Consider the following 22,591-nt stretch of genomic DNA (forward strand, 5'->3'; position numbering starts at 1 on the left):
TAGATACATAGCTGTTCTATTAGCTTTTATTAGCTTATATTCTTTAGCTTTTATTCTTTCTGTGAGCAAGGCTGTCTGAACAAACAAAACAACAGCACGCATATATTGTGGCTCCATTTTTAGGGCTCCCACACAGTAGTTGATTTCTCGGAGAAAATCATAGCTTTTTCCCAAGCACGGTGCCTCCTCTCTTGAGGAATTGTGAGGCCTGGGATGAGGGCAGGGAGAGCTCAGAAAAACCTCGTGGGCTGCCTTAGACCCGTTTCTGCCTCAGTTGTTGCCATGGAGCTTTGGAGAGCCTGACAATTCAGGGCAATCACTGGATCTCATATTCATTCCCCATTTTCATGTTGATTTTTAAAGAGGCTCTGGCTAACGTTTGACATGGAGGATTTCTGCCCACAAACTCAGTGGGCTATACCAAAACTGTCAACTAGGGCCTTAGCATTTCAGGAAAGGATGTCGGATAGACAGCTGAGGACTTCTGTGCCCTCCCAGGGAAGTCCATGAGCCCTGTCAGCCTGGAAAATCAAGGCATTTCTCAGTGTAGAGGTGTAAGTTAGGTTTACTTTATTTCTATTGGGCTAGAAGTTAAAGCATGGTTTTGCGACACTAAAGAGAGTGATCAGAATACAGCATGGAATGCAGCCATGCTGCTCTTGTTTATATTTAGTGTTCCATAGCTGCTTCTCAGCTAGACCATGAGGCTGGATGTGTAGCCATAGCACAGCAAGGGTCTCAAAGCCCCCTCAATTCTCCCTATTCTATCTGCACCTGGAGTTTTGGTTAGCTCTAATTTCCACCCTGAGCCTGAACCATATGTTCCTGTCTCTCTGTTCTTCGTCTTTGACGGACACTAGGATACTGTGTGGTAAAATGAGAAATGATAATTTCCTTCCTCCTTCTCTGGTTGCAGCACTGTGAAGGAGCAATGGTAACCTTTGTTAAAATGTGCTGTGTGAAGCAATAGCTTTTCAACGGTTTCACGGGCATCATAATATTTAATTTTGTATTAAAAACAGACTTCATAAAGTGGAGTGTGAATTTGAAAACAGGGCTCTTCAACGGAGTAATGTTCCTGTCATACGCCAGTTGGTAACAAGCATGTGCCAAACTCATGCTGCTCTTCCCTGCTGCTGGTGCACTGCTATATGCCTCTGCCACACATATGTTGTGGAGGGAAGGGAGAATTTGTGGAAGGCTCCTTGCTCAAGTGTTATCCATCAACAGCTCTAGTGCTTCTGTCAGCAGGACTTGTGCAATACATCCCTTCCAATTCAGGATATGCCACGATTCTATGCCATGAAAAAGTCTGCAAGATTCACTGCTGGTACATTTCTGTGTCTGAAGTCAAATTAAGTCAGTATCACTTCTGCTGGTCCCTGACAGAGCACCACCTGACAGCCTCAGTGAACCTGCCTGAAGCTGAGAGCAGGGCCTACTGATAATTAGTCACAATGGTGTGACCCCACAGCAATGCCTTGACGGGGACCTGATCAGTGGGGCTTGCTTCCCCCTCTTCCCACCAACTTTCTGACTCCCTGTGATCCATAATGGCCCAAGGAGTGTCGGGCCTAATTCTTGTTTTTCACCCTGAAGGTATGAGAACTTTAAATGTCAAAGTATAAACACTTGCTAGAGGTTTCCTCTAAGCGTGATTTCCTGCAGGTCTCCTGACAGTGATTCATGCACTGCTCATGCAGCTCCTCAAGTTCCAATAATCAGGGAGGGTGACTAGCAGTTATTCTGTTCAGTCCTAATCACATCATCTCTAGCTGACAAGTTGGTAGCTCTCCTTGGACTTGATGAAAGCACCTGCAGTAGGTGGAGGCCCATGGCAGCTATTTTTTCTCCCTTGGCAGGGATACATTAGATTGGTAACACAGTTAATATACAATACATTATGTTTTTCTTGGGTTTATTACATGTTCCACTGACTATTTCTGTTCAGGCAAGTACCCACTGTTGCAAGGATTTACAGAGTGGTATGACCAGTCTGTTAAGGCCTCTTGAGATTATCTGCAGCTCATCAGCGTGTTCAAATGCCCTTGCTTCATGCTCTGCAGGTACCACAGAGAGTAAACTGTTCTTTGCCTTCATTGTCATAAAAAGCTTTTGAAAGGAGAGAGAGACTCCGAATTGATTCCCTTGGGAAGGCATGAAGTGGCTTCTGCTTCCTCTGAAGTAGGAAATTCCCTCTATGTTATGACCTAAGGGCACCCTCAAATGTAAGAAAGGACTTCCAAGCCGTGCTGTGTGCTTGATGGTGCCTGCCCTAGCCTAAGGTAAGGAGCTGCAGTTGTGTTGTTTTATCTGCTGTCAACCCATTGCTGTGGTCATCATCCAAGCCATGGATGCAAATATGTTGTATATCACCAAATAAAACCTTTTGAATTCATCATATTGGAAACTGCTTGAGAGAAGCACTATAGATGTAAAGCATATCAAGTAAGAAGATGGACTTCAAGGCACCACAGGATAGGTTTTCAGTAAATCTGAATTCCAAAGAAAAGCACTCTGATTTTGGAGAGGAATACACAGAATTGAATACTTCTGATGGCCCACCTTCTGCTAGTACTTCAGGCACACAGCTTATTATTATTTTTTTATTTTTTTCTAAAGTTAAGGCAGGAACAGAAGTGAATGAACCACCACTTACAGTAAGAACTTGCTAATGAAACATTTATACATCACCAGAGCAAAAGTCTGGAATTAAAAATTGAAAAGCCTATTCACATTACAATTTGCTTTCAGGATTGGCACTAATTGGCAATAGTGCTGGCAGCCCCCAGAGGGAGGGCAAGAACTGAATGAGCATGGAGACCTACCCATTCGAAGAAGGGGTGCTTCCAGGTCAGCTTGATGCACAGGCACTATGCAGAGGGGAAGCAGCATGCTGCTACTGCCGCAGTGCAGCTCCTTTATTTGGAGCGGCCTGCACTTACCAGAGCTGTAGGTCCTCTCTGGGGAATTTCTCAGGTGCTAACCCTGATCTCTCAGTGTGTTTTTGAAAAATGTGAAAAAAAGTCCAGTAACAAAACCGATATGTGTCTCCCTATGTCTCTCATGCTCTCTGTTGTATAGATAGGACATACTGACCATGTTTCTACACCTGCTTCTTTTTCCAGTACTTCCTTTACACCTGGTATTCATGTGCCAAACTTATTAGCCTGTCATTACTCAGTCTCATGGGGAGGAGGTGCGATGTGGAACAGAGGGGTAGCAGGAGGAAGAGAGCCCTTCCTTGCCTGGAGCACGGAGCAGGAGGGGGAAGGATCAGCTGCTGCAGCTACAAGCAGGAGGCTGCTGCCTGTACTGGGAGGTCAGAATGGGAAAGCTGAGCAGGATGCCTCCACCAGACAAACTCAGTGCCTAGCAAGAGGTACTCAAAGCTTACAAAAGTTTGACCATCTTCTTAAAAACGTTTTTGCAATTGTCTTCTCAAGTCATGCCTCATAGTCAGAGTTTTGCCGTTGAAGTACATTACTTATCTGTGGCAGTGAAGTATAAGCAATGCTTTCACCAGGACAGAAAATGTTGTAAAATTTTATATTTGCAGCTTTATCTTTAGCTCATGGTAGCAACTTCAGGCAGCGCAGCAGCACTCCCATGTTTAAGGTAATGCCAGCAGAGCATGCAGTCCTTCAGAGTCTGTAGGCCAGGCAGAACAGTACTCTCTCTTGTCTCAGTAACTCTAGGGGTGATATTAAAAATCTTGAGTGCTTTCTAGGATTTCAATTTATGGCATATATTCGAGCAGTGACTATTCTGACATTTGCCTTGCTGCCTCCAGATTACAGGAGCTCTTCTGGCAGCTGGTAATGGCTATGCAGAAGCACTTTGGCTGAGCACTGTTCTTCCCAGACTTGTCTCATGCAGGAAGAGAAAATGACAAGGATCTGCAGTGTTGCTTTTTACCACCTGGCAATTTTCTTACACATTTCAAATTCACAGGTAGGAAATTAAGCCTGTTATTCTGCTAAGAGAATGACACTGAACTGTAGGCTGGCGGACAGGAGGCTTGAAGAGGACCCAGGCATTACAGGAAGTCCAGCATTTGTAGATGCATGAATGACGTACAGGACCTGGAGTACTGGAACAGAACTTCTGCATGGCTGATACGGCTGTCATGGTTAGGATTAGGGTAGAATTTGTCTGTAATTAATTCCGCCATAATTGTTATTTTTTCTGTATGTGTTTTGTGCATACAGCTCATGTTCTCCTTCCACTACATAAAAGTATTGACAAGTTTCTGGGTCAGATTCTGTCCCAAGTGACTGTTCTAATCTTCTCACCTAACAAATTAACTTTTAGGAACTTTAAGAGCCTGATCTGAACAATGCAAGAAACCACAGAGAATTACAGCATGGTTAGAACCTGCTTTCCTGCTTAAATCTCGTTCTGAGCAGAGGATTAAGATCTGGGGAGTTTGATAGTTATTCTTCTGCCCAGTATCCACATAGCCATAATCCATAGAGCCATTATAACATCATTATTTCTTCTTCTCTTTACCATCTGGGAATGCTGGATAATGGTCAAATAACAAATCTGAAAAAGGGGACAGTACTTGACTTCTGTTTCCTACTCTCATTATCCACATATTGTGTTAATTAGAACACTTCAATAACAACTCTGAGCTCACATTTCTGTAAAATGAAGATGATATCTTCTCCACAGCAATGCTTTGGGACTTCATTCATTACCGAAGCGCTTAATCTGTTTTGATTCCACAGCTGGATTAGCCCAGGGGACCTCGGGCTGCACAGGCATCAGCAAGCAAGGGGCTGGTGTGTGTGCATATATATGCTATATTTGTACATAACAATTCTAGTACACCAGTAGAAGTCCTCCGTTATCATTACAGACAACTCAGGTGTCTATGAAAAACAATATTTTAAAGGAATATTTAAAAAACTCTATTTAAAAATTGTCAGGGCAACCGCTGAGGCCCTTAAAGATGAAGGTATGCTCTAGGGAGGATTTGCAAAGCTTCCAGGTGCCTAACTCCTATGATCTGCTTTGGTGTGACTGCCTTTGAAAGCCGTCCACAAATCCCAATGCCAGCGTCCGTTTCAAAGTCAAATCCCCAAACGGACCTCGTTCGCTTCAAGACGCCGACGAGGTATCTCGCAAACGGCACCGAGCTGGCGTGAGCTGCCGGCAGCTTCTTTTCCATAGGAGCACAGGGAGAAGAAAACCCTACTGCCTGTCCACCTCCAGCGCCGCCGAGCCCGGCCAGCGCTCCCTCCCCGCAGCTGCGCACCGCCGTGCCCACAGCTGCCGCTGCCGCCCCCGCCCCGCTACCTGCCGGCCGCCCCGCCCCGCGCCGCCCCGCCAGCTGGCTCCTCCCGGCCAGCCTCCGCCTCCCGCCGCCTCCCGCCGCCCGGGGAACGCGGCGCGTCTTGGTTCGGCTCGGAGCAGCGCGGCGGGGGGCAGCGAGCGCGCTCGGAGCTTCGGGCCATGGCGGAGAAAGTTTCGATGGCTGCTGAACGGCCGCGGGCCGCTGGATCCTCTTGCTCCGGCTCCTCCTCCGGCTCCGAAACTCTGTCCGAGGAGGGAGAGCCCGGCGGCGGGGCGGCGGCGGCTCCCGGCGCGGAACGGGCGAGCCGTGGCGGGCGGACGGACGAGGACGATGCTTCGCTGGAGGAGCGCGATGAGGAGGTGCGGGGGCGAGCGGGTCGGCACGGCACGGCGTGGAACGGGACGAGGCGGCTGCGAGCCCCGGTGCCACGCTCCGCAGCTTCGGCCGCCGTCTCTGCCTCTTCTGGCTGCGGTGCTGCAGCGAGAGGGCTTGCGGCTCTCTGGATATCTTTATTTTTCATTGCATATGTGTACATACGTGTATATGTATACATATATGCATACGTGGTGGGGGTGAGCGTTGTTTAAGGCGATCCTGCTGATGCTAGCGTATCACCTTTGGGTAGCGTTGCTCTAGAGCAAACTCCTCAATGTCAGACGGAAGTGATGGGCAAGGCTCCTGAACTACGGTAATCCTCTTAGGAGAGCTAATGACAGCCCGTGGATTATGGCAGAGCTCCGTGGGTGATAGATCTGTACGTGATAGTGGCTCGGCGTGCTGCGCCTCTGCTCTTCTCTTGGTCCTGCTGCAACGCTGTGTAACACACGTTTGGAAAAAATTCCCAAACCCAAAAGCCTGTAGTACAGCAAAATCACCCTGTTGTGTCTGAGACAGCATTTTTTATTGTATTTGTGCGGTGTGCACTCCATAAACGTGTTTCTTTCCGTGTCCTCGGACCACACATGTTGTTCTGCTCGGCTGCTGCCTCCCATTGCCCTTATTAACCACCCCGTGCCCACCTAAGTGCAGGGCAGAGTTCCCTCTCGCTGTGGACAACTTTTAAGTTTCCTTTTTGGTGATATTTCTTTATTCAGTGCCTTCAAAACGTTGTGCAAAAGCTTTTTGGGAGAGTCTGGCATCTTTAAAGGGATGCCTGTGAGCCACAGGCTGAAGTTATTTGTAGCTTGTTTGGCTGTGGTTGCTGGGAATTCTTTCTGCACAGTAACGAGTTGTTGACGGAGCTCCCGTTCCTTACTGCACCCACTGGTGCCACCTCTGTTCAGTTAATACAACCGTACGACAGTGTGGTGATGTGGATCTGAATAAAACTGTCTTTATTCCCTCCTCTTCCTTCAGATACACAAACTTCAATCAGCTTCCACCCATAAAGGGTAGAGTGGATTTACAGTGCAGAGCACTATGCATGGTAGTAGTGGTAGAAGAATACATGAGGGAGTATAAACTTTGTTATTACCATTCTATTTTTTTTTTTTTTTTTTTTCATAGAGCTGTGAACTTGCTTTATTCCCCAGACAGCAGAAGCTCAGTGGGTGATGTTGGGATGCTGCTCACTGTTAGGTCATTGATACATCCATCTTCTCAGCAGGTCTTGTACACGTACTGGAGGCTGTGCTCACCACAGTGTGGTGTTGGCTGGTTGGACGCTTGGCTGATGGGTCTGCACAATGCAGTGTGGAACACAAAAAGGCTGCCTGTTTAGTTAGCAGCTGCTGGCAGGCTGGTTAACTTCTGGGCAGGGCTGGTTATTTCTGCGCAATTTGGAGATGAGATACAGGCACCTTTTGAGCTAAAAGTACAGGGACTGAGAAAGAATTCAGTGCTGAATTCATTGGAATTGGCAAGTTCTGTATGGTCAGTCAGATGCCTTATCTGCTGTTCCTGATACTAGAAGCCACCAATGTACACTAATTTTAATGTAGTGAGGAAAGGTTGTTTGGAATATACAACCTTACTTCTCTCTTTCTATTCCCCCCCCCACTCCCTGCCCCCCCTGGTTTACTCCATTATCTGATAAACCTGTTTTTGTACATGTTTTTGTGCTTTGGTTTTGCCAGTCCTCCCTTTTTGGGGTAATAAGGGCTTGCAGCTGAATGCCCGCTTGCCTGCAGAGCCACCTGACAAATCAGCCTCAGTAATCATTTTTTTATGTGTGTGCAAGGACACCAAAATGCATTAGAGTGCAGAAATGAACCAGTGCATACTGATTTAAAGCCGAGAAATCAGTGTTACCTGAGTGCTGAAACCTGCGAGGGTAGTAGTGCAAGACAAGAGTAAGGTCTGAGATGGGCATGCAGGTGGTTTCAGCCTTTGTGTTCTGTCTGTCAAAAAGCTGAGTGTTGAGACTTCTTGAAGATCCCATTTTCACACTGGCAACTTGCTAATTGTTGACAGAGAATTAAAATGTGGATGTCCTGTCTGGTATTACATCTTCTGAGTCCTTGCAGTATCACAGAGCTTCAGCACTTGATCCTGCTGTCCCAGGCTTCATTTCTCCTCTTGCCCTGTCCTTGCTGCTGCTGACTGCTTAGCAGAAGTCTCTTGTTGCTGCTGTGCAGGGTCTTCTGGACAGCAGTGAAACCAAGTGACCTGGTGCTTCTTTTGCTGCTACTTCAGCTGTCAGTATATTCTGTAGAACCACGATATATAGATTTAGTTTGAAAATAATTCTAAAGTGAGTACACTTCATGTGCTGTTCCAGTAGAACTATTTATTCCCTGTGACGCTGTATATAATACACTTGACAACTCTGACCTTGCCTCCTCCTAGATCTTTCCTATAGACTAAACAACTCCAGTGCCTTTAATCTTTCCCTATTGCATGTGTTTCCAGATATCTGATCACTGCTGTCTTGTGGACTTCTTCCAGCTGGTCACATCCGTCTAGAAGTGTAACATCAAAAAACAGGATACCAGTACTCTTAGGTTAGGTCTTGCCAGGGCTGATTAGAACAGGGGGATTACTTCAGATTTCTCTACAGGGGTCCTATTGTTTATATAGCCCAGGCTGCTCTTGTGGTTTGTGATGCTGTATGATTTTTATATTCTTATCTGAAGAATGATGTGAACATTTGGTTTTAGCTCAGTGAAGGGAACACACTGCTGGTCATTTAGAAAAGCACTGTTTCTTCTGTGTCCTGAAATTCAAGTGTAAGACTGAAAGATGGATAGCTGGTATTCTGAGTGCCACATCTGAAAGGGTTGACTCTGCGAGGGAGATGGGGTAGGGAGTGTTAGGGTTGGAGGAGAAGGTATGTCATTTTTGTTTTCTATTCTTGTTTCTTTAAGAGGAGAAAGGGGGAAAAAGAAAAAAAAATAATAAAAAAAAATCAACAGCAACAACAAAAAAAACAACAACAAAGAAAAGCAGTCTTTCCCCTCATTTCATGTAGGCAACAGCAAATAGTAGGTTACAGGATTATGACCACTAGTTAGGAAAGCGTTTTTAGTATCGTACTGTGAGATCTTGGAGACATGAAAAGGAAACCCAGCTTTAATCTTGTGGTGGGAAGATGTTGCTTCTGGAGTCCCAGTGCATTGCAATGCTGCGGATAGCAAATGCGTGAAATTCAGATAAATTTGAGCAAATTATTTGCCTGTGCTCTTGCGATGTGACTAACTGTGCTGATGGAAGCTGGCAAAGTTGGAACTGCATGGTGAAGAATTCATTCGATATCTCTGTGTAGTATCTGTCTGCTTTACCAGATCACACCAGACTGCAATTGTGTGGAAAGGAATAAATGCAAAATGCCCCAGGGTTTTCCTATCTTCCTTTCTGCTGCATTGCTATCTGCACACCAGTCTTCCTTCTGGCATAAAAAAAGCCTGTGAACAGGAAGCTTGTTTTATGAGGCTTATTGAAGCAAATGGTGCCAAATGTCATTGACTGCATTAGTTCCTTTCATTCAGAATGTTTTGTAGTCCTTCAGTTGAGCATGGGATGTATTCTTTGTATATGGTAGCTTCCAAATCTTGTTTCATTGAGAAGGCTCACTGGTTAATCGTATTTCTTTGGTGAAGGAAGGTGAAGGCAAGCTTGCTTACTTCAGTAATACAAAGAGTCTGAAGTTTAAATTGTTTCAGAGTTGTCCCTTTTCCCTTTCTGTCAGCTGATCTACTTAAAGAGTGTGTTTTTCTGCAAACCTTTTCACAGTAGCTGGGAATACACTTTGCTTACCATTGCAAAATAGCAGCAGGATCAGTAGTTTTTCAGAGAGAATTATATTTTGTCATATTTCAGACTATGACAACAATGTGTTGTGGTTCCAAAGCTTCCGAACCACCCAGCATCTTCTGAATTACCATACTGACTCCTCTTTTTTCATTATTGTAGGTACTGTAGATACTTCCCCCTATTGTTCTCAATTCATTCTTGCTCTGTGAACTAAATCTTTTATAAATTTAAAGTGGCTGTCAGAGTTGATGAGAGTTGGCCCTACACTGAAAAAATGAGCAACATGAAAAGATGTGATTTCTAATGAAAAATGTCCACAGGCTTTTGATGAGGATTATTCTGCTTTTCCCATCAGTATCTAGTTGATAGATATCGTGTATTAAAAAATCTTTCATTGTGTAGAAAGAGAAGTGCAAGAGCTGAATCTGTTGTTTATACTGAAACACCTGCATCTGCCTTCTTGTTCATAGTCCAATCTGTTGGGGTTTCTGGAAGAGTGTATGGTGGGAATTTGTTACTGGGAAGCTAAGAGTCTGTGTGAAAGTATTTGTAGCAAGGTGGCAGGGGTGGTGAAGAGAGTGTTGCTCTGAAAGCTGCTATTTCATACATTTGTCCTTAAGCATATGTCTGCTAGAAAGCTACAGTACCTTCTGCATCGCAGATTGTCTGCCAGATCTTCACCCCAAGAAAACTGTAAATGTCTCGGGGGGAGGGGAAGGAGGGTGCTGGGGGGGGAGGGTAGGAGAAATAAAATGCATTAAGATAAAGTATGTGATGAATGATGGTAATGCTTACATGTGCATCAGTATGTAGTGGAGATGGTTGCAATTCTGTCACTGTGACCCAGCTGGCAGTAATGTTTTTGTTGGTTTTCTTTTCCTCCTTGTGCTTGCCCTGCTGAAGTGCTAACTGTGGGACGTGCCTTAACTGTGTGGGAGATATCACAGGACTTTTTTCCCCCTGATTGTTTCAGACTTTCTTGTCTCTGACAGTGATGGATTGTTCCCTGCTGAAGTACACTCTGAATGCTGCAGCTACCTAGGGATGAATTGCCTAATTGCAAGAGTGTGATCTTTAGATCTCACTAAGGAACAGTAACGCAGTCATAAAATGTATATTTCTCTTTGTAAGTGTGATTGCAGTGGGATTAACTAAACACTCATCTAGCTGAGTGGAGGCTGCAAACTGTCATGTGAGCCAGAGGAACAGCACTGCCTTTGTTTTTATATATGCTTGTGATAACTTATATTCAAAGTTAAATGCTACACAACTTGCGTCTGTAGGTCTGTCTCAGTGGTCACTTAGAACTTTGTATTTCATTTGTTTCTAATATAAAGAATATGTATTTCTGTCCTGTGCAAAATTTGAAGTAAAATTATAAGGCATGAATGCTGATGCAGTATGTTGACCTTGGCCGGACACCACTTGTCCGCCAGGCTGCTGTCACACTCCCCTTCCTAAGAAGGACAAGAGGAGAAAATATGGTAGGAAAAAGGCTCATGGGATGAGAGGTAAGGATGGGGAGATCACTCAACGATTACTGTCATAGGCAAAACAGACTCAGTATAAGAGAGACTGCTTCTCTCACATTTCTCACTCCTCTCTCCCAGGTGCTGTTCTACAGAATATTTCCTTTCTTAAATCTCTCCCATAGCATACCCAGCATTGCTTATGGCTCAGCTTGGCCAGATAGAGGCCTCCCCTGCAACTTCCCCCCTGGTACACCATTTCCGTGTAAACCCAGTACAGATGTATCCCAAAAACACTCTGGGAAAAAGGGGGGCTCATGGATGTGGGCTTTATCTAACACTGTGTTGTGTTACCTGTGGGGGGTTGCCTGAGATTATTATTTCTGTGATTGTAGTAATATTTGCAGCCCTCTGGTGATTGTTTTCAAGACATTTGGTGAGCATAAATAATCCCATAACTAGACTATCTCTATTCTCACTTGGAGCAAGTGGGAGCTGAAGAAGCAGATTCAGGCACTGAGTTGCTTATCTGTTTTTATGTGCCAAAAAGAGGTGGGCACTTGAAAATCTCCTATGGAGATAGAAGAAGGAGGTGATAATTCCAGTCCTCAGAACAGCATTTGAATGCATTCCTGAAAATGGTTGAGTGGGCTTTTTGTACCCTTTAAATTTTACAAGGAAGAGGAAATAATCATGAAGCTAGTTTTCAGGACCCCGTGTCTGTATGTTCAACTGAAATCAAATGTTCAGGAACGTAATTTCTGAAAAGATCTTGGTATATGAATAAGGGTTTTGGTCCAGTGTCATCTGTTGTCTTTGCTTAGACGGCATTTTTGCTTCATGTAAGCTACATTGAACTGAGTGTCAAGAAACATGACGACATGATGCTTTCCTTGTACTGTGAGGAAGCTCCGTATGGTGGGGCTGCACTTATGGCAGTAACAGTTTGTGTGAAGCTGTGTTTACACAAAGGGCTGAAAGAGTCCTAGGTCTGGAGATGTGAGGTATGAGGATTGTCAAGTGCAATGTAAATGAGAAGATACTTGAGGTAGCAGACTGAGTGGTTAAATTGTCTTTTGCTGTGAGAATCTTTGTAATGACATGCCTTTCCTCTTGGTTTTGTTGCATGTTATGCTCCTTTCTTCCTGCTCCCCGAAGTGTAGATGCAGCCTCCAACATTGCCGTGCTCAAGAATTTACAGTGGTTTATCAATTTACATGGTTTATTATCTTACTCTTTGAGTTACACTGTGTTGGCAAACATTAACCAACAACATGCTTCTGTGCAAGGCATGAGAAGAACGTATTTACCCTTATTTTAGGGACAAGAATCTGAAATGCAGAGTTCAGTGACTCATGAAAAGATGTGTGATGAGTATTAGAAAACCAGGAATGTGAGCAAAGTTTTCTATTAAATTTTTCTTAGCCAAAATTGTTCTGACACCAGGCAGTTTTGTATACTCAATACAGCAAAGCAGAAGCTGGTTAACAATTTGGGAGGCAGGCTCTGTCTGTCTGCCCATTCACCCATTCAGGTCCTGTGCTGTGAAATCGCTTGTTCAGCCTCTGCAGAGCCCCTTTAAAAATTACAGTATGGGCTTCAAATAACCTACAGTCCCAACTTTTGTTGTCTCTTCCTTCATCCTTAAGATTTGTTTTGCGTGTATTTATTATTATTAGATTATTTTTTTTTTTTTTAGTTCTTTTAACTGTGGAGTTTAAAATTCTTTTTAAAAGAAGATTTTCATAGTTGAGTGTTATTGAAGCTTTAAGATTTATGTCTGATGAGAGACTCATCCTAAAAATCATGAAATGTTGGTAGCTTTGTATGAAATGATAGGGAAGGAAGGAGGTGCAGGTACTTAAGGGCAAGCTACCTGTGAAGATGAAAGTAAGTGTAGGAGAGTGGCAGTAAATTCTGCCCTGTTATCAAACCAGAGACTTGTCTTCACTTTTGTTTTGCAGATCCAAGTGGTTTTACTTTTCCTTTTGTAGCAAAGAGGGATGCTGTGATCACACTTCTGGATGAAGAGCTGTTCTGCTGTAGCCCAGAGGCAGGTGGATAAGCATCTTGCCCTCCTGTACAAATGTACCTCAGCTGATGAGTTTGGTTTACCCAGAGGCGAACTGCCATTACGTCAGGGGTTAAAGTTTTAAGTGTTCTATTGTATAAACAGTCTGGTAGCCCTTGCCACAGCCTTTCTTTATTGAGTGCCTCGAGGTTTTGAGTGGGAACCAGGAATTAATGCATTTTTTTTTTTTTTTTCCCTTAACTGACCTGTGCTCTTGAACTGATAAAGGAGATTTTTTTTTTATTTATTTATTTTTTCCCCTATCCCCAAATGATTAAATGTTAAATGCGGATAAAAATAAATGATATTTATAAATGGCTACCTATGTAACAAAGCAAGAGATGAAGTCCCTGTTGCCTGGCAAAGAATCTTGTGTGTTAGAGGCATTTTGCAATGTTGCATTTTACGCTAGTGTATATCTCAATATATTATTTTTATTTTTTTTAACTTACTTTTTTCTTTCAATTCCCAGAAGGTAGTGTTTGTACACTGAGTGACATTTTGTGAGGCCATACTGCCATGCTTACTGGACTGCACAGTTAATTGTGCCTGGACTATTAATAATCTTGTTGTTTCTAATAGCCTGGCAACTCTGAGGAAGAGAGCTGTGGGTGAGTGGAGCAGATGAACTGCTGCACTAAATTGCTAATTTGATTTTCATTGTTACCTTAGGAAACTTTTACTAGAACGTTGTAATGCTGTACCTACAGTGCAGAGAGTGCTTTTACTGTAAGGTTGTTATTCAGACCATATAACAAAAACGTCTCAGATCCCTTTCATGCAGTGTTGCAGGTTTTGTGCATGGCAAGGAAGGGCAGGAGGTAGTGTACCGGAGGCATGATGTTCTGAGCTAGCTAACAGGGTAGATTGTTTACAGAAAGTCATGGGAAAGCCTGTAGCTCAACTGGGTCTTTATGGTTTTGATAAGTGCATAGGCTAATGTAAACCTTCAGGAGGTGTTTTAATATGTTATCTGTGGTTCCTTCCTTTGTTCAAACACTGTTTGTTGTGTTTGTGGAGCAGTGGTGATAATGTTACGCCATTTAAGGGCCTGTTCTACTATTAAAGCCGCTGTGGATTTCCTGCAGTAAGCAGGGTATTGTTTTGAATATGCTGCTCAGACCATGTTTTTATAAAATGTCCAAATTATATATATATATATATAATATATAAATATAAAAATTATATATATATAATTTAGACATATATATGTATATGTCTAAATTACAGACTGAGCAGTTGAAACAGTGAGGAGGGGAACTTGAGCACATCATTTTTTGACTTGGTCAATGCAGGAGAGTGACAAGTCATTGGTGTGGTAGTTCTCGAGAATTGAACCATGGAGCATGAGCTGAAATTACAGGTTGGGCTTGGAGTTGCGCTGAATTCTTCTGAGAGAACATATGAACATATGTATTCAAACAAAGCCTGTATTTAGGTGGTTGTTAGTTATCTGCTTTTCTGAGGAAGATGAAAGTGAGTTGAAGAAAATCTGCTTAGTATTACCTTCCTGTCTGGCAGCTCTTTCTGTGATCTCCCCTCATTTGCTTCCATCCCAACTCAAATGCTTAGTTTTAAGTTCTCATCAGGGTAATAATAACTGGGATTGAAGTAACTGAAACTAAGGGTTACATGTAAAAGCTGTAGTCATGCAGTTAAAATAGAGGAGCTACAGGTAGGGCAGTCCTGTGACACTTGACACACAAAAGGAGAAAAGAGGTTCAGTTAAGGTATAATGGCATACACTAGAGGAAAACCTTCATAGTTTTCAGTAAATCTTATGCTTCAAAACATGTAGCTATTAGCATTGTGGTAGGGGGGGCATTAGGTACAAACTGACTGTTAAAAATAAAAAGGCTAAAAGCCACACCATCAGGCACTGCAGGTGTAAACTTGTTTGAGGGTGAGGAGAAAGACTGCATCTGAACTTTGGTATCTGAACAGCTGGGAAGTGCAAGCCCCATCTTAGCTCACCTGCATGCTGCTCAAGGGAGCAGCTGTGCCAAGGGCTGCGTGGATGTACCTTGAACGCAGCAGAGGAGTAGCCTTGTATGTGCCCTTGTGAACTGCAGGCAAGCAAAGACAAGTTTTATAGCTGTAAGAGCTAAAGTGCTGTAATTCCATGTCTCCTTTCCCAATGTGTCACTCACTAAATAGTGTTTGTTGACATGGGAATTATATTAAGAAAAAGTAAATTGCAGAAACTGCAGATGGTGAATGTAGATACGTGGAGTCACAGATCCATCACTGGAAAACAAAGAGTTGGAATGGGCAAACTGAATATTGGGCTCTAACTTGGGCCAAGTCAGGATTGTTTTTCAACATATGTTAGATTCTTAGCTGTAGCTAGCTCCATTTACTGAAACCTTGCATGCTATTCGCATTTGTTTTAAAAACAGTTGCTTTGTTATAATCAGAAAACTTAAATGCAGTTGGTCTCCCTCTGATTACATCAATGCTTTTCCTTTAATTCTTTCCATATGGGAGCTTAATGGATTATGTTGAAGAGAAGTTATTCAATGTTAAAATTTCTTGTGTGCAGCTTCTGGAAAATGGATGCTATGGTTGTCTGGAGATGAGTCTTACATGAGGAAGGATGTAAGGAAATCCTCTTCCTACAAAACAAGTGGAACAACGGTGACAGTCTGTCCCTTGGAAACAAGTAATGCTGTGTGTGGGGGATGGATTAGCTGAATGAAACAACTGGAGCTGAGGACTGCATTTGCTCTGTGTGTGTTTTGCGGTTACTGCTTTCAGGCTAACTTTCATGTGACACTAGTGGGCTGGTGTACTGGTGTGCTGCCATTTGTGCAGGAATTGGGTATGCTTTGGGACTTGCCAGCTGGGCAGTGGGAGCCTCACTGTCTTGTTTGGAGCACTTGTGGGTGTGGTGTTTTTCATTAGCTGTTAATCTAGGTCTTCATTATTGTTGTTGAGGTAATATGCTTTCATGAGGGAATTAACAGGTGGTTGGTGTGTTAATCCTTTCTGTTCAGATTTGAGTTTGATAATTCACCTTCCACGTGCCTTGCCTGTGGAAGGCTGTGAGTTCTGTCTGCCTAGATTTTTAACAGGAACGCTCTTCCTACACACAGTAACTCCTTGGCAGCTTCTTCCTATGTTTAGGCATAGTCATTTCTAAACAGATTTGCCTGTCTCCTAGGAGACAAAGCAAAACCATTGCATATGATATTAATCCTTAAAGATGTTATATATGCATGCAAGTAAACATGGAGAAATTACATTATTTGCCTTACCCTTTAAGAGATGTGGGTAAGAGGAATGGCTTGACCTGCTTTTAATCTCTGCTGGTACTGCCAACAGAAGTCTACTGCAGCATGCGTTGGTGATTGTGCAGTGTTTGTACTTGTTCAGATATCATCCAAATAAAGACAGTTAAGCTGCTTAAATAAACTTGTGGGCAAAATATATTCTCCTAGCAATGGATATTTGTTTACTGTAAATATAAAGCTGGAGCACAGGCTTTAAGGACTGAAACCACCACAGCTCTAGTGTATGAGTGTGGGACATAACTCACTGTATAGTGGGTCAGTGATATTTGTATACCAGAAGCCTTTAGAAGAAGCTTCTTGAACTTGTTCTTGATATGATGTAGTGTGTACTGACATAAGGTATATGCAGCATGTATAGTCGTTCTTATTTAGTTTCATATTGGGATGTTTCTAAGAATAGAATCATATCAAGGAATTGTAGAATAGCCTGGGTTGAAAAGGGCCGTAATGATAATTTAGTTTCAACCTCACTGCTGTGTGCAGGGTCACCAACCACCAGACCAGGCTGCATAGAGCCATTCCAAAATTATCATTCTGTTCTACTGTATTATACTCGTCATGTAGTACTCAAGTGCTCTTATGCACTGGTGATTATCCATCTTAAGTGCTTTTGTGTGGAAGTGCAGATGTGAAGTATAAACTTGTGTAAAATGTCATAAAGCAAAAAAACTGTACTGGACATATATACCAGTTAAGTAAAATCTTCTTTATTGTCTCTTGCGTGTGATTACGCACAGCTGTAGTGCTTATGTTCTTAAGGCTCTGTTGAATCTGGCTGAAGTTGTCAAAAGAAATCAAGTTCTGTTTTTCTTCTTTGTTTCTTTGCTACTACTGCTGTCTCACGCTGCTGGTGACTAACGCTTGGTTTTACAGAGTTTGATCTCAGTGGCTACAGATCAAGTTTGCCGAGAGCAACTATAATAAACAAAAAACTATCTGGCCTTGCAAAATGGTGGGCTTTGTTTCTTCCCCCGGTCTCTAAAGCTGAAAGCCAGATCTATTACTCATAAACACCTGTGAAAATCCATCCTTTACTGTGGTCTAGTAAGTGCATCTTGTTCTCAGCGAAGTCCTCTTCAGATGTTTTTGTTAACCCTCATTAAGTGCAGCAGTGCTGGGTGCACATGCCCGCATGGTGGCATGGGAACTGCAGAGGCCAGGATACAAGATGTAGCTGGTTCCAGCAGACCTGCTGCAGACAGCAGTTGAGCTCAGAATCCAAGCTGGTGGTCTATCTAAGAAAACATGTCAAAGAAATGGTAAAAATGCAGTGTAGTGGGGAAGCAAGAGAAGTAGCCCTGCAGACAATGAGGACAGAGAAGGAGGTGCTCTGGGTGCTGAGCAGAGGGTCTTCTGTAGTCTGTGGAGATGACTGTGGTGGAGTATGTTTATCTAGAAGGACTGTAGGCCTTGGGAAGTGCCCATGCTGTGCAAAAGTTCAGGATGAAGGAGCAGCAGAGATGAGGTGTTCTGGACTCACAACCTCCTTCTTTCTCCCCCATCCCTGCTCTGTTTAGGGACCTTATAGATCCACCCCCTGCCATGAGCAGGGTTGCCAGCCTCTAGGTCATGATGCTCAGGGCCCTATCCACCCTGGACTTGAGTGCTTCCAGGGATGGGGCATCTACAGCTTCTCTGTGCCAGTACCTCACTGCCCTCTTAAGTAAAGAATTTCCCCCTCACATCCTGTGTAAATTTCTACTCCTTTACTTTAAAACCATTCCCCTTTGTCTTATCACTATCAGACAATGTGAAAAGTCGCTCTCCCTCATGTTTATGAGCTATCTTTTAGTACTGGAAAGCTGCCACGAAGTTTTCTGGGAACTTCTCCAGTCTGAACAAACCCAGCTCCTTCCACCTTTCTTCACAGAAGTGCTCCAACCTGCTGCTTGTCTTAGTGGCCCTCCTCTGGACCCACTCCAGCAGCTCCCTATTTTTTTTTGTGCAGGTGGCCCCATGCCTGGATGCAGTTCTGCAGGTAGAGTCTCATGAGGACACAACAGAGGAGGACAGTCAGCTCTCCCTGCTGGCTATCCTTCTTTTGCTGCAGCCCTGGTTATAGTTAGTGTTCTACGCTGAAAGTGGATATTGCTGATTTACGTCCAGCTTACTGTCCTGCTTATTGTCCACCAGGAGCCCCAGGTTTTGCTTGCAATGGTGAGGGCTCTCTGTTTTTATTTTAGCCCATAAGCCTTTCCATCTTATTTTCATCTTCCTTCCATGGAGAAGGAGTGAGAGAGTGACTGGATGGGGTTCTGTCAACTGGTACAGGACAGACCACTGCCTTTCTTTGTACATATAATGCATCTGAAAAACTTGCTATGAGGAAATTGCCTGGGAAAAAATGTAGTTATGTATATGTTCAAGAAACTGATATGCTGACAGCTCGATCTGTGCTCACTTTGCAGGTGATTTTTTGCTTTCTTTCCTTAATGAAGCTGTATAAATTGAGTTTACAGTCAAATGTAATGTACACATTAAACATCACCTCTAGTAACTCAGGCAGGGTTCTTGCCTCTGTATATTTTTATCTTTAACCATACCTTTTCTCTGGATGTGCCTGGTGCTATTGTCATATAATAGTCTGTAAATTAATTTAAATCTGAGGTAATATCTGCATAACTACAGGTGAAAGAGGGCGTTTTCTTGTTTGCAAAGCTGATGGAAGTGGCAGCAGTGATATTGGATTTTGAATGAACAGAGCTCTTGCATCAGAATCCAGAGCGGTTTCATTAACTTTGGATGATGTGCTATACATGTGGAATCGTGCAGCTGCTTATGTGGAGAAGAATTCTGTCTTCTTTTGCAGTATTTCTAGACAGTCACTGATACTGTGTGTGAATTGTATTTCCAGCCTCTTTTTTTCCTGAAGTCTGAGTGATGTTTTGATGGTGAATGGAGTTAAATCCGGCTGATTACCAGTCACAAATGATGTTCTCCAGGGGTTGGAACTGGGGCCAGTCCTATTTAATATCTTTATTCATAATCTGGTTGAGGGGATTGAGTGCACCCTAAGTAAGCTTGCAGATGACGCAAGGTTGGGAAGGAGTGTTGATCTGCCTGGGGGTTGGAAGGTCCTGCAGAGGGATCTGGACAGTCTGAATTGCTGGGTCAGGCCAGGGGGATGGAATTCAACAAGACCAAGTGCTGAGTCCTGCACTTTGACTGTAACAGTGCTGCAGGCTTCGGGCAGAGTGACTGGATGACTCTGTGGAGGAAACAGACCTGGAAGTGCTGGTCAGTGCTGAGCTAAATGTGAGTCGGCAGTGTGCCCACCTGGCCTAGAAGGCCAATGGCATCCTGGCTCATATCAGAAATGGTGTTGCCAGCAGGAGCAGGGAAGTGATCAGCTCTGTTGAGGCCACACCTTGAGTAAGATATTCAGTTTGGGGCTCCTCACTACTCAGAAGACATTGAGGCCCTGGAGCATGTCCAGAGAAGAGCAAAGACGTTGGTGAGGTATCTGGAGCACAAGTCTTATGAAGAACCGCTGAGAAAACTGGGATTGTTCAGTCTGGAGGAGGCTCAGGGGAAACCTTACTGCTTTCTATAACAACCTGAAGGGAGGCTGTGATGAGGTAGGACTTGGTATTTTCTCCCACATAACTAGTGATAGGACAAGGGAGAATGAGAATGGCCTTAAGCTGTGCCAGAGGAGGTTCAGGTTGGGTGCTAGGAAAAACTGTCACCTCTGAAAGAGTGGTGAGGCACTGGAACGGGCTGCCTGGGGAGGTGCTTGAGTCACTGTCCCCTAGTGTTTAGATGTAGTGCTAAGGGTCATGGGTTAGTGGTTAAATGTTGCTGGATGGTTGAAATAGATGGTCTTGCAGATCTTTTCCAAACCTGGTGATTCTATGTTTCTAAGTAGGTACTGGTACTGCTGAGGTCTGTAGGAGTGACTGTAAGCTCGTAGAGCTGCAGTGTGTGTTCATCTCTCATTTGTCATTTTGTAAGGAGCAGCAGTGATTGTTTGTACACTGAGAGTAAACAGAAACACCAGCAGGATTTTGTAATATAGAATTACATTTAGAGAGGTCCAAAGTGGGTTTACTTCTTGGAAATGAAGGCTATTTGGTTTTATTCAGAGAGAAGGTAAAATAAGTCTATTGATAAAATGGCATACTTAGATTAAAAGTAAGCTTGGAAAAACTGGATTATCAGACATCATTTACTGTCATAGTTACTTCTTCAGCCTCACTGCCGATAGTTTATTCTTGTGGGCAGAGGGCAGCTTTTTTCCTCTGGGAGTGGGCAAGTCCAGGTTAGAAGTGTAGTCATCTAAGAAGTCTTTAAATCAGTATGCATGCTGTATGGTTTCATTTCAGCAAATATTGTTGTAAAAATATGTGGTATTTGTCACAGGTGGGTTTTGTAAGTATTTGTAAGACTTGTAGAGAGATGTGGGCTCTTGTTTTATGTGAAAGACTTAAAATTCCAAGTCTATTTGGATCAAGGCTTCTCTTCCCTAACAGGTGATGTAAATGGAAAGACAAGAGAAACCTGTTGTTTTTTCCTTTTTTTTTTCCTGCAGGCTGCAAGCAGAGCTTCCTACACGAGGGAAGTCAATGAGTTTGGATGAGGAAGGTGCCATTCAGCCAGGGCTTGTGGTGTGCATGCTGGTGGCACTCTGATGTGGTGGTTGGGTTCCCTGCTGCAAAGGCACAGCAGGTGTATGAGACCATAGGCCACGGTTTGTTGCCTTCACTTCTCTATTTGGCCTTTGCTTTGCTTCAGCCTGCAGTGTTTGCTAGCGTGGCAGATTTATCAGCTGCATTAAGGCCTTGCTATGCACTTACGGCTATACAGAATTGGTTTTGTGGAGATGACCTTTCTCCCTCTACTGTATTTTTAGCTGATTTTTCCCCAGACTAGTTGTTGCTGTTTTTCTGTTCATTGGCTTTTGGCTCTTGCCTCAGTTCAGCTGTGTGTGCTGCAGGTAAGTTCGTTTTGGAGAAATATAAGTATTGTAACAGTGCACATATTTCAGAAGTAATTGCCTTTGTTGCCTTTGTTGAAAAGATGTGTTAAAAAGAGAGGTAGTCTGGCTACTTGAGCACAGAGAGAAAAGTAGATGGCTTATTTGGGTTGGCCTATTTTAATGACTTTCACGGAACACTACTGCCATTACTTCATCCTCAGTGTCAGCAGCAAGTTCTTGTGTACCTATTCATAATATAAAAATTTTCATCTGAATGTAAAACTGAGGTAGTAATCATTTCTGTGCACAAACTTTTCAAAGGTGTGTGGCTGTACCAGTGAGCTGAAACAAGTGTGGCACAGTGAGGAAGGGTGGGGTATTTGGAGACGTCCCAGCAGCCAGACTGAACATTTTTCCAGGAATATCTTTTGTGTTGCAGAGAGAAAACCAGAAAAAGAAACAAACAAAACAGAAACATACACAGTTCCATACTACTGATTCTGAGCTTGGTTACCTGGCCAAATTTAGTGTCTTTGTTAAAGTATACTGATGCCCACTGTTTGACTTTGAGCTTTGCTTTTCTTCACTCTGTGTATGTTCCAGGTCTGGCTGAAAAATATAGTAGTCATTTCTCTTTTCCAGTCTGTGTTAGGTATCCTGAGACTGCAACTAGTCAGGTATATGTGTCACCTGACACTTAGGATGGTGATGTTTACCTCCTTGCATATGCACACAAAGGTTGACCATGGCTCTGTGTGTACTGTGTTTTTCCGCACAGGTGCTTTTCTAACACATGGCAAGTATGAAGGATTCATAGCTATGCTGAACTGCTGTTGTGCAAACTGCTGCTGTCAGTCTTGTATGTTAGTGGTAACTTCTCATCACCCAGCAATGTGCCTAAGCAGAGGGAACAGCTGCATATCCGTTCATATGCACAGCTGGCTAATGGGACGGTGATACTGCTTAAGTACAACTCTTATCCATCTGCTTCTGGTGACATATTCAGAGCTGTCTCTTGCCTCAGCACAGGCAGGAATTTGAAAAGAGTGATGAACATCTGAAGTTACTAAACCTTGGGACAGATTCCTGCCCTGCCTCCTTAGGTTAGAGAGATCTGAGGCAAGTTGCAGCATTGTGAATTCATCTCAGTAGTCAAACAACTTTCTCTGAGATACCATGGCTAAGATTGTCTACCCAAGGTGAAATACTGATTGACAAGAAAATTGAAGAAGACTCCATGTTCCCGGAATGGAGGTGGTGGCTAGATTCAGAGAAATGGAAGAGAAAGGAATTTATTTAATCTTCTCTCCTGTAATGACTTTACAATAAACTGTTTGTGAATGTGGC

General features: G+C 43.4%; 1 protein-coding gene across 3 annotated transcripts in view; it reads left to right on the top strand.

Moving 5' to 3' along the window:
• Positions 1 to 5,383: 5,383 nt before the first annotated feature.
• The window catches only part of MAST4 (microtubule associated serine/threonine kinase family member 4), a 277,722-nt gene continuing 260,514 nt past the window's right edge, over positions 5,384 to 22,591 (top strand). For all 3 annotated transcript variants that reach the window (XM_072360604.1, XM_072360605.1, XM_072360606.1), the window contains exon 1: positions 5,384 to 5,661. In XM_072360604.1, the coding sequence (XP_072216705.1) occupies positions 5,461 to 5,661 (201 nt within the window). In that variant the 5' untranslated portion in view covers positions 5,384 to 5,460. The remainder of the gene's footprint in view (positions 5,662 to 22,591) is intronic.

Source organism: Excalfactoria chinensis, chromosome Z (assembly GCF_039878825.1).
Source record: "Excalfactoria chinensis isolate bCotChi1 chromosome Z, bCotChi1.hap2, whole genome shotgun sequence".
In the NCBI taxonomy this organism is placed as follows: domain Eukaryota; kingdom Metazoa; phylum Chordata; class Aves; order Galliformes; family Phasianidae; genus Excalfactoria; species Excalfactoria chinensis.